This window comes from Lampetra planeri, chromosome 32 (genome assembly GCF_965212315.1).
Source record: "Lampetra planeri chromosome 32, kcLamPlan1.2.h2, whole genome shotgun sequence".
Taxonomy (NCBI): Eukaryota; Metazoa; Chordata; class Hyperoartia; order Petromyzontiformes; family Petromyzontidae; genus Lampetra; species Lampetra planeri.
The window spans coordinates 10877574-10889805 of NC_136138.1; the positions used below are offsets into that span (position 1 = coordinate 10877574).

Genomic DNA, 12232 nt, shown 5'->3' on the forward strand with positions numbered 1-12232 from the left:
TCTATTGCATGCATTTCTTGCCGAGAAAACCTAGGGTTAGCCCAATGTATGCCTGAACAGGAGCACATGCGTGGCGCTTCGCTATTCCCACATGCAAGAGTGCAATAAACAGGAAATAGCAAAAAGCTCAACGCAGTAAGACTGTACTGAAGAAAAATGCCATGATACTCCAGCGAATGATTTTTCTTTCAGTAAATATGGTAAACGTAATTGATGGAAGCATACCAGTTGGGTAAAACGTCGTTTTATTTAACCAAGCATAGGCGGTTGCACTACACCAAGAAAACAAAACTGTTACCCAATTTATCAAACAATTAGAAATAATACTAGACAGTTTTCACAATGTTACCATGCCAAAAATTAAACAATTTACATTAGCGTGAAGAATATTGTAAAAAGAGCAAAATATATATAGTACAATACAATGGTCATGTATAAAAACACTTTTAATACAATTCTCATCAACCACAAACGTAAAAGTATATTACACTCAAGTTTCCCATAACTTTAAATGCATGCACCATGAGCGACAAACGGACCAATTTTTGCAATTGAAGCTATAAATATTGCTACCACTTTATAACAGCTGGTTTATAAACCAAAATAATCACACAACCTTTACTAAGGGATTTATAGAAAGTCTTTTAAAATTAATGTCATATTTCTGAGAGCAATATTTTGTTATCGAGTTGTCAATTTTGTTTTCCAAAACTTTACTAAAGCTGGTATAATCAGTCTGTTTAAAAGGCGGCAAAGGTGCAGCGCTGAAATTGCCTGCTTACGCCACTGCCGGGCGGAAGAGGCTCCAGTCAAGAAGCTCTAGAGAGAGCCCGTCCACGAGTGGCTAAATTCTTTTCCACGCTGACCAAACGTCTTGGAAGAGTAACACCTTAGACCTGCCAATGAACTGTGGTGTTGTTCATACTGCTGGGTGGACAGAGGCGGAAGCATTCCTCAATCTAATGCGGCAACACCATGTATTCAGCATTCAAGGGTAGTCGTCACAGTCTCCTGTACAAGTTTGTAAGCTTCTCCTGAGAACCTAAGATTTTATAGAAGACGGCAACATCCTCAGAGGTTCCAGACATCTCCAATTGTTCACAATCTGCTTGCAGCTTAAGTCCAAATTACTTACCAATATGTATCTGTGTGTCAAAGGTAAAAATCTCTGTACAAGTTTGTTCCACAGTTTAGTCTGGAGCTAATGAAATCTGACAAATACAAGTAGGATTTATGGAAGGAGACATTGATTATATTACAGATGGACGGCTGAATCAGAACTAGATATACCTACAACCATGAATGTGTTCACCCACCATTAATTCCAATGACCATATACAACTTAAATTTGCTTTATCAGTATATGTAATGACACCCACATGCCTTGTTCTAAATCTCTCTATGCCAATTACAGCCATGTCCCTTGATGAAAGACCTTATATTAGCCCTCTGCTTCTGGTAAGACAAAAAACACATTACTTTGAGTCAATCAAATAATGCCCTATGTGGGTGGAACGCAAAAACACAAAGGTGTATCATGCAAAAAGTAAACCTCACACAATGAAATCTTACCAATTGCTGGATACAAGTATATACAACGCAAGATAATATTTTACATTCAAATATAAACACAAATGCAAGAGGGACAAGGTGCCGGTTGGGTTTTTGTCCAGAGGGCTCAGTTTACTGCTATGTTTAAGCTTTTTAATATGTATGTCTATAACAACATTAAGTATCTAGCGACATTAATTCACACTTCGGCTGACCATTTGATCAAAGTATAATCTGTATGACACTGGATATGCCCATCATATGGCCACTGAAAGGCAAAATAATTCTCATCCTGCAGCCAATCAGTTATTATTTGCCGTATTAGTTGTTCCAAGATTTTTACGTTGCAGGCGTTAAATGAAGTAAATTCAGTTGAGTGGACATGTTAAGAGTATAGGTGCACAGCAGTATACATTTTATATCTTACACACAATAGTTTGTTTTACATACGTGTATGGCAAGGGTGCTTGTACTATCACTAATCCTCCCCACCGCTGCCAAAATGGAAGGCTCCGTGCGTGCACGCTCACGGTTGCGCGCCACCTGCAGCCCTTGATATTAAGTGCGTCGTGAGCGAGCGTGACAAACCGACGGTGACAAAAACGCATAATGGCGTGGGGGGCTATGAGGAGTGCGGGAGGAGCGCGCAGTCCCAGAGAGCGAGGCGTTGAAAAAAAACCTCGGTCGCACAGGACCAGAGGCAATGGCACCAACGTGGGGGGAAGACTTCATCCGGCAGTAGCCTGACGAATGGCAGCAGCCGCTGCTGTTGACGTTGTGATTGATGACGGATCACGATGATAACAATAACGACCATGACAACGCTGTCCATCGAAAGGAAGGTTTGGCAGAGTCGTACGGGAGTGCGTTGATGAAGCAGAGTAACGGAGTTACTTGTGCCTGCTGCCCCGTCTCTTCATGGCCACAGTGCATTGGGGGCAGTACCACTTTCCCTTGGGGGCTTCCTTCAGCCCCACACAGCCGTAGTGGAACCACTCGATGGGGCACTGCAGAGAGAACAGAGAACACAGTTGGGGTCAGGCAATGCAAGGTAGTGGGACATACAGATAACATCAGGACAAGAGCAGCATATGAATACCATTCATGCTATCCCATGAATGGGATAGCATGAATAAAAAAATAGGTGACAACGACTGACTTTAAAAAAGACATGCACACCAGACATTTGTTTTCCCTATTCGTTCCTTTGTCAGAAAGTATGAATGGCAATCATGATTCTCAGAGAAGGATCGTTGCTCAACATTTTAGAGGATTAAAAAGGAGAAAATGAGGCTTCACCACTTCCCAAAAATGTACGGTTTGCACACCCATGAGAGTGATCGTTTTTACGGTTCCTAACTGATCAAAACACTTTTATTGGGTGTAAATTGTTCAGATATGACCAGAATCAGAATCTTTATTTAGACTGGAAGAATTTGATGAGCTATGAAGCTCTTTTTCACAGATGTCCAGTCGGCAAGAAACAGATTCCACTGTTTAATGAGCAACATACGATAAAGTCAAAATCAATGTCGACACTACCAGACATATCATTCTTTATAAATCGTAATGCACGCATTTAAGTATATGTTTTGCACTAACACTATATAAAGAAAAAATGTTGCTTGAGGTACTTACGTCTTGATTGTCACAGCCAACCATTTCTCCATAAGAAACCTAGAAACATAAACACAAGTTTTTACAAAAGGACAATCCTAATGGTAACAAGAGTTGACATCGATATTAGGGAGACAAAGGCAGCCGGGCGTGGTGCTGGTCACCAACCCCCTCATTGCGCCGCACCGGCCTTCAAAGGTGCTCGCTAACAGCACTTGCCCCAACAGTCTATTAAAGCTATACGGGGGATCTTTGTCTGTGTCGTGGGACTGTGTGTGGTGGGTTGAGTGAGACGGCACACCTGGTTGCAGATGCAGTACCGCGGCTCGTTGGGGTCATACGTCCAATCCACCTGGTCGCTGAGTTCTGCGTCCGCAATGACCATGTCGGGCTGCGCCAGCTCTTGCGCCAGCGCTGAGGGCTGCTGTGCTGCTGCTGCCGCCGCCGCAGCAGCCGCCGCCGCTGCCGCAGCTGCCGCGGCTGCAGCCTTATTGCCCCTGTGCACAGCAACAAAGGCGTGAAGCTCCTTCACCATCAAGTTCCACGTGCGACACCACAAAGGCCAGCGTGAAAGGAGAATCGTGTCGGGTGGTAATTGTCTCCTTCGGTGACCGTGCATAACAATGGATTTTGCTGCACTGCTTCCCTTTCGGCATTTTGGCGTCCTCTGGTCTAACACCGTTTGAGACTAGGCTCGAAAGAAAGCTGTCTCTGGTGTGGACCAATCAGTTTAAAAGACAATGCATATATTATCAGAGTATGTTTTTTGTTTGCATTCTGACCACAAGTATTGTGGTTAATGCAGACATGATTCCTTGTAAAAGGTTTCAACTTGGTGTTTTAACATCTTAACACCTGTTTTGTTGCCAGAAAAAAGGGGAAAACCTATTCTCATATTTTGGTACTGGCAAAGGAGGTCCCATGATGAAAATTATTACCACAAAGTGTTACATAATTCATCGACTTAGAAGATCGAATGAGTTGCGGTGGCCACTGACCTAGATTTGGATCACTAGCCTCAGCAGGAATGGATTGGAATCATTCCATTAGGTATGAGACAATGAAAGACCTTAATTCAGCAGAGCATCATATTATGCATTTTGAACTTCTTTCGCACCGTACGTAGCCAACTGTGCTAATCAGAGGTGGGAAGGACAACAACCTAAACACAAAAAGCAGTTCTAAAGAAATGGGTTTTCAATACAAATTTTTTCCTAATATCGGAAGAAAGAGCATTTCAGATGGCCACAGAAGCGTATCTGAAAGCGCGTGATGCAGTGACCATCATTGTTCGATGGCTCGCCAAAAGCTGCTGCTGTGAGGGCGACCGGAGTTCGCGTGACAAAATCAGCGAGGTATTGTGGTTCACTTGTGGCAAGCACTTTGCAGGTGTCAGTTAAGACAGGCCTATTGAAGTGGCTCCGGTCTGTCAGTTCGCAAAACACAGGAGACACAATCGCGGTCCGCTTTGCCGACCACCGCACGACGCACTTGCTCTTGCGGCCGCTGCGCGAGTCAGACGTTGAAGAAGCGGAGGCGGAGGAGGCCGCGGCGGACGCCTGTGCGAGCGCGGGTACAAGGCCGGGCCCCTCACGCGGCAGTGGAAAGTCTCGCTCCACCAACGAGAAGTCACTGTTCTTCAGTGCTTCGTATGTCGCTTTGAGGCTCGATGTGCGGCGGCCCTCTTTCATCTGAGCGCGACGCAAGCGCAGGAACACAAGCGTAACCATCGCCGTCACCACCATCATTATAACAATCATCCTAACCATCGTAATTATCTCCATTGTTATCATCACTACCATGCTTAGCATCACGAGCATCCACAATACTGTATTATCATTATCACTAACATTATAGTTCCCGTCATTAGCACCACCACAATCATTGTTATCATCCGAGTCTCGCATTTTGGAGGTGATGAATCATAGATCAAACACATTTGCATTCAACCTCCAAACCCGCTGGGATGCAAGGTAGCCAGCCATGAAACAGCAGTACTGACTGAATCCTCATTGCCTTTTGCAATTTAGGCAATATCAAACATGGCTCACAACAAGTATTTTTACAGTGACAATGAAGAACAGCTGTTGGCCGTGTGAGAGTGACATCAGCGACTGTGGGGAAGGGGATGGGAGGGGGGGGGCATTTTTGTACCTGAGCTGTGGCCTGCACGGCATGGGCAGCAGCTAGCGTGATGGCCCCGGCCCCCATGCCGCCTGGGATGGCTGTCAGGCTGTAGGAGGGCAGCGGCTGTGACGTGGTCAGCTGGTAGGCTGCGGCGTTACCGCCTGTTGCAGCGGCAGTGCCACTGGTGCTGTTGCGGTAGCCTGCGTGGAAAAAACCCACGTTCTATATTTAACATACACGTTGGGGGTTTTGATTTCAACAGACCGAGTCCCACTTAACTCGGTATGCCTATGAGCAAATCACCCAGAATGCCCACGATTGCATCAAGGTTGATCCTGGGTAGTGCTTAGATGGGTGACCACCATGCATAAACATTGCAGCAAAATCACTCCTTCTCCACTATCCCACTACCCCAAAACAACCTCCAATGGGTTCAATCTCTCTCCAATTAAAACCCACTTATTAAAGATAACCGATGGCATAAAGACTTGCTCAATGACGATTGGTTCGGAATTTAATCCCAGCCCAATCAGTAGTATTGGATTATATGAAATCAACAATGGTTGGTCACCCAACAGGGAACTAGTGTGAATAGTTGAGTTTTGTCAGTTATCGATATAAAACAACCACACAAGATATGGTGATCCATTCCCAGATACCCCACTGATTTAAAATGACCATGTTATAATGACCATGTACCTTTCAATAGGCGACTGGATATTGTAAAAGCAATAGCTCAACGTCTTAATGGAGAATGTTAAATGATTTCATAAGTATATTGAGATTGGCGGGGGACATGTAGAAGTTTTTTATTTAATTATGTTTAATATTTTTATTATTTTATTATTTCCCTTCTACGTGACTTTACCGAAAGAACCAAGAATATGACATGTAGAGGCTTTGAAAGAAAATGTGGTCTACTCAATAATGTCTCATTATTTTAGTGATGTATCTATACATGGATCACCATGTATATTTATTTAAAATAAACCACAGAGGGGACCTGAATCCAGATACTCACAATGTTCCGCACGTACCTGAAGTATTCTCCTTGCTGCTGTCAGCTGTGAGGGTTGACAGCAGAGCCTCTGACTTAAACTTCTTGTCCTGGTGTTCGGCAATGAGGTAGGGTGACGGGCTAGCGGTGTTTTTGCGCTCTGCAAGTTGGTAAAAGCACACATAAGCATGGCTTATGTAACACTTTCTAATGTGCATTTGCATATCTCTGCCTTAATAAGTTTCAAATATACACTCTGTCATGTGTATAATGTCTTGTTTGTTCTGTTTCATTTGATAATTTACCTACAGGTAACATTTGCATCGGATTTCCTTCGTTACAAATAAGCCATTTTTACACAAGCTATTTCCCGCGTACATTGACAGCACAAGAATCGAGTTTAATCAACAAGTCCGTGACATGCGTATCAAACACGGGAGGGGTTGGAGTCTTACGGTAGCAGAAGCACAATAGTCGTGAGCGCGTGTTCATGGAGGCCGACACTTACTCTCAGTGCGCGTGTGGCTGTGAACGTGGTGGTTATTGAGAGTCTGTGCAGGGGTGTCCAGTTCAAGGGACCCTGTGGAGGGCAAGAAACATCAATCAGAACACATCAAAAAAGAGAAATCATTTACACCATTGGAACCTCATTTGCCAGAAGAAAAAATGTGATAATAGTTTTTTTTACCCTTTTATCCTTTTACCCTTTTTTTGCATTACGACTGCAGGTATTGTGGCCTATGCAAACATGACTCCTTGTAAAAACGTGTCAGTTTTGTTGCCAGATAAAAGGGTAAAAAAAAACAATTATCAAAGAGAAATCACTTATCAGAATCTTTATTTCAACTGAAGGAGAAATCCGATGAGCTATGAAGCTCTTTTCACAGATGTCCAGTATAAATATATAGAAAATATATATTGTTAATGTATTATTTGTCAGGACGAGGGCACGGGAGTGTGGAGCCACGTACGTCGCTCCAGGATCTCGGTGATGCCAGCATTGTCGGCCTCCAGCTCCATCTTGAACTTGGCGAGCTCCTGGTCGAGCTTCCGCAGATGCCGGTCCACCTGGGGCACGGCAACAACACCACGCGCGGTCTCGTTTAGCAGCGCAAGGCCATGGAAAACAACAGATTAGCACCTACGATTAGCACGGTTGGCTACGTACGGTGCGAAAGAAGTTCAGCATGACTCACTGTTGCCTTAAAGCAGGGGTAGGAAACATTTTCCTCGCTGAGGGTCAATTCAACTTTCAAACATCTTTGGCACACCACACGTAAACATACATCTCAGTCACAGTGACAGTCTCTGGGGATGCTGAAATCAGAAATACAGTATTGCTCAGTAGAAAATATTCGCCTCCAGTACCCAATTAGTGCAGCCAAGTCGCTTGCAGTGATGAATAAATATTGTTAGCGTTTTTTTTTTCCAAACTGTGCTGCAGGTTGTATGAAACATTCACAGGCTGGGTACAGCCCATCATCCTTAGGTTACTGCCCTGCCATAAAGGGAACCTCAGGGCATGACATCTGAAGTGGACTTACCAAGTCGTAGATTTGATTAGATAACTGCACCTTCTCATCTGCATCTTCCAGAGCTTTGTAATAATCCTGAAAGGAGAAACAATGATGCTTCAAAGGGGTTTCACTCACACAAACCTGAGCACGTACTTAAGCAATTGCAAATGACATTAATTTCAACATTGACAAAGCACCAAAACATTGTGATGTGGATGCAGCTTTAGGAATTTTAGACAAGCGGTTGGGAAAATACATGAGGCATATATAGGGATAATACTTAACAAATAGTACATATCGGGTAAAACATATACTTTCCGTACTGCCATCTACTGGCAACCTCGTACTCCTGCAGGTTTGGAGTTTCACACGATCTGTATGATCCCGCAACCCAACCTCAAAAGCGACGAACTACGGGTACTGTGATCGAGCATCGCCACTGAGGCGTGTGTAAGCACAGCGATGTCACCCCAGTCTCTGCCCACGACGACTCTCCTCCTTGCGAGTACCTTTTTGATGGCTTCCATCTGCTCCTCGCGCCACTCGGGTTTGTTCTTCTTGGCATTCGCAAAAAATTCTTTCACCCGCTGCTCCAACTCATCCATGGCATCTGCTCGAGAGTATTAATAAAAAAATAATTAATATTCTAAAATAATAAAAATATACTTTCATTATTTTATTGTTTCCCTTTTACGTGACTTTACCGAAAGAACCACGAATATGAATCCCTGCAGTCACGAAAGCTTTCAATCAAAATAATAATTAAGATGCATTTCAGCTGTTCCTTTTTCAAAATGTTAATGTTTTTGCTTTCATTTATCCCAACGGTGGTGAGATAACAGCATCAGGCACAAAGAATATCACCTCCAGTTCATTTTAAGAAGCCTCTGCAGAGTTTAGACAGTCACCTATGCGAGGAAAATACTCTCTAGACAAGTGTAGTTTGCTTAATTGCTGTATATTTAAATAATCACAAGGTAGTGCTGCTGAGCTGTGATCACAGAGATGGCAGTATACAAACACTGCCATTTCTGTAATCTGGTCCCCGTAGTCTCGTCAACGAATGTGTAACTAATGCTAAGGGATTGATTCAAACCACTTGCAGAACAATCTTCGCATTGCACAAACCCTAAAGGTCCGTCTACTCGAGTATGAAAGACGTGACTATTGGGGGAAGCAGGACTCATGAAGCAACTACGAATCCATCATATTAAAGTTGCTATTTTGCTCCAACACGTGGAAGTGTAATGACCACGAGTGGTGACACACTGCACAAATCCATCTCTCACATTGCCTGTGCCAACATCATAGATGCCGAGGTGAGACAATCGCTCTGCACCAGCTCATTTATCTCCTGTGCCCATCTCATTTAAATTCACCTTTATCTTGAATGCATGTTATCCTAATTAATACTCGTGCAGATGCATAACTCTTCACATGCAGGTCAATTTTAGCCATCTCTAATACAGGCTTGTGAGGACAATTAATCTTAAGGGTCCCTCTGCATGCACAGTTCCATCTCACTCGTCTCCTGTTTGAATGTAATGGTCTCTAGTACAAGTGCAATTAATGCAAGGTGAGGAGACAATGTATCTGTATCATCTGTAAGTCTATTTCCCGCATCTCAGTGAATCTGTCTCGTTTCAGTGTACTGTTCAAATAACACAATTCTGTCAGCCAGCATTACACTCGCACAAGACCAGAGAGACGTATGTGTATTGCTATTATCATGTATAAATAGTCAGTACTGTCCTCATTACTCACCCGTAATATTCTCTAATATTGGTGCATTTTTATTGCAATATACGTGTATGTGTGTAATAATCTGCAAAGTCTATTTCTATGGTTATATACTTGTACGATTTTAATGCGAACATAAAGTATATTTGTATAGGTCCGTGCGTATCTCTGTGACGAAAGCGTGTGGTTTTCATAGTGATGCAAATGTATCACCAAAATTGTGATTGCAACGCAAATTGTCACACAATCGATACTCACTCTGCACCTGTAGATCCATCTCCCGCATCTCCGTGAATCTGTCTCTCAGATCCATGGGCAGCTGTTCGATCACTGCAAGGCAGAGGCCGCACGCGCGCTCAGCCCCCACTTTACACTCAACTCTTGTTTTCATGTTTACCAGGTAAGGACCCACGGAGCTCATTTCAAACGCGATCTGGTTCATCACAAACGATGGCTCAACGAAGCGGCTTATAGTGTGAACATAGACGGCCAAATACTCTAAACGCGTGTGCCGTTTCTAAATGTGGAGACAAATCCACGCGACCACGGGAAGAGGGACATGCAAACTCCAACTACACAGCAGCAGGCATCATCAGAAGGTCGGGCTCGAACCCACGGACCTCCTGCATACCGAGCGAGGCAGACAACATCACGCCACGGGTGGTGGTCGATACTCACTCTCGAGGTAGTCCTCCAGGTACAGCATCTTGGCGCCGAGTCGGCACGATGAGCGGAGAACTTCGAAGGAGGGGTGGGGAAGGTGGAGAGGGTGAGGAGAGTGGTGAGGAGGAGGGTGAGGAGGGTGGTGAGGAGGGTGGTGAGGAGGGTGGTGAGGAGGGTAGTGAGGAAGGCGACTTGGGCGGGAGCTCGCGGTCTCCGCTCTGCCTCCTTCCTTGCGGCGACTTTTGCCCGGAAGTAAAAACCCCCTCCGACCGGCTTTACGGCAGCGTCGTAAACATTTGCAAGTGTCGTGAAGCGCTGTGCGACGTCATCAAGAGTCGTAAAAAAGATAAACCGTCGTGCGCGCGGCACACCCCCCCCCCGGCGCTGCCGTAAGGCTTCGACGTTAAGTGTCGTGAAGAGTCGATGGTGTCGTAAAATGCCATGAAGTGTGGGTGCGAGGTGTCGTGAAGCGTGAGGTTGCCGTAAACGTTGACTTAAAGCTTTTGTGACTGCATGAATTAATATTCTTTGGGTCTTTCAGTAAAGTCACGTAGATAGGTTAATAGGTTCAAAGAACCTATCAACGTTACCGAAAGAACAAAATAATTAGCAGTAAAAGATACAAAAAAACTGATTGGGTGTCGTAAAGTCTCATGGAAGTGTCGTAAAAGTGCACACACACATTGACCCCAATGTTCAGAGCCCAGGTTCAGATCGATTGCAATCAGAATAATTTATTGTTGCCTCAGTGGAAGCTCAGTTTGGTGCAAATAAATCAATTAAAATGTCGCACTGCATAATAAAAGGCCATGCAAGTGGCAGGTCACTCCTCTGCTGCCACCGTTGAGAGACATCCCTCAGCATTGGGGTCTACCCCAAATTTAAAAACAATTACCTGGTTGTTGTGGACTTCATTTACCAGTTTGTTGTGGTTATTTGTTACGCAGTATTGTACAAACCCATTACCAACCCGCACTGACCAGCATGGTGAAGTATGGTCAAGCAACGCCCATGTGTGACAGCTTGTAGAGATCCTCAACCCAGCAGTGAATAAATGGCTGTACCTTTAATTCATATTTAGTTAACTGCAAATATTTTAAAGGTTTTAGTGTTACATGTACGTATGTTGAACTTATTTTCCATAGTACGTAGCCAACTGTGCTAATCGGAGGATTCACTGCTTTGGAATGTTGGCCAATACGATGAAAGTGGCACATGAAAAGAAACGAGAGTATGCAGAGGAAACCCATGCACCTACCAGAGAATCACTGAAACCCACCACTATCTGCTGGCCATATCACAGCCCCATAAATAAACCACTTACTTGAGTTGTTAAGCAGCCAGCCACAGAGCTCACAAGGCTCACTCAGCCATAAGCCTCAAACTCGTGCAGCACCTCACTTAATTCACGCATTCGCGATGCCATTGAAATCTGTGTAAGTAAACAGTTCGTGTACCAATAATGTATCCCTCCCCTGGTATAAACCACTTTAAAGTGCAGCCCTCACAAGTGTCTTCCCAAGTCGAGGCAAACCAATTTAGTGACTTGAACCTTATGGCGGTACCCCGGGGTACCATAGTACCCCGGCTCTCGCACAATGTCCGTGATGCAGTCATTTTTAGCCTGTTGATGGTCGGCGATGCGGCAATCGACTCATCTCGACGAGCTGTACACGATGCACCACTACGGTGCGTACGAGCGTTCAGGGTTCCAATCGTCCTCGCTGCGTTTCGACATCGCTGAGTGTGGCACCGATTTCGGATTGATTGGTACCCCAGTCGCGGAGTTAAGTACACGCCTGAAAAAATAGTGTCCCAAAATTTGAATATTTAATTGCCTAGGCCAGTTTGTATTATTTGATACCCCGGGTACCGCCATAAGGATCACTTGGCAGTGGTGCTGAAGCATCAATGGACAACGCTTCATTAACAATGCCTTGTACCAAAAATATGAAATAGTCCACTATTCTGGGCATTTCCCATTCTTCAGAGCAGAGAGAAAGAGTGATGTATTGACTTT

General features: G+C 44.4%; 1 protein-coding gene across 1 annotated transcript; it reads right to left on the minus strand.

Moving 5' to 3' along the window:
• Nucleotides 1-228: 228 nt before the first annotated feature.
• Nucleotides 229-10482, minus strand: ING3 (inhibitor of growth family member 3). The gene is made up of 12 exons (XM_078609782.1): nucleotides 10228-10482; nucleotides 9808-9879; nucleotides 8319-8419; nucleotides 7837-7902; nucleotides 7264-7360; nucleotides 6801-6872; nucleotides 6333-6452; nucleotides 5323-5495; nucleotides 4660-4859; nucleotides 3470-3665; nucleotides 3190-3228; nucleotides 229-2558 (listed from the first exon to the last, which is right to left on the minus strand). The coding sequence occupies exons 1-12, from the start codon at nucleotides 10253-10255 to the stop codon at nucleotides 2442-2444; spliced, it is 1281 nt and encodes a 426-aa protein (XP_078465908.1). The 5' UTR covers nucleotides 10256-10482; the 3' UTR covers nucleotides 229-2441.
• Between the last annotated feature and the right edge of the window lie 1750 nt (nucleotides 10483-12232).

Bases quoted from the DNA above. Each gene is read 5' to 3' on its own strand.
- ING3 (XM_078609782.1), bottom strand. From the start codon at position 10,255: ATGCTGTACCTGGAGGACTACCTCGAGA. The intron at 4,860-5,322 runs GTACAAAAATGC...CGTCGCGCTCAG, and splicing joins CCGTGCAGGCCACAGCTCAG to ATGAAAGAGGGCCGCCGCAC. The intron at 3,666-4,659 runs GTGCGTCGTGCG...TGCTGTGCACAG, and splicing joins CGCAGCGGCCGCAAGAGCAA to GGGCAATAAGGCTGCAGCCG.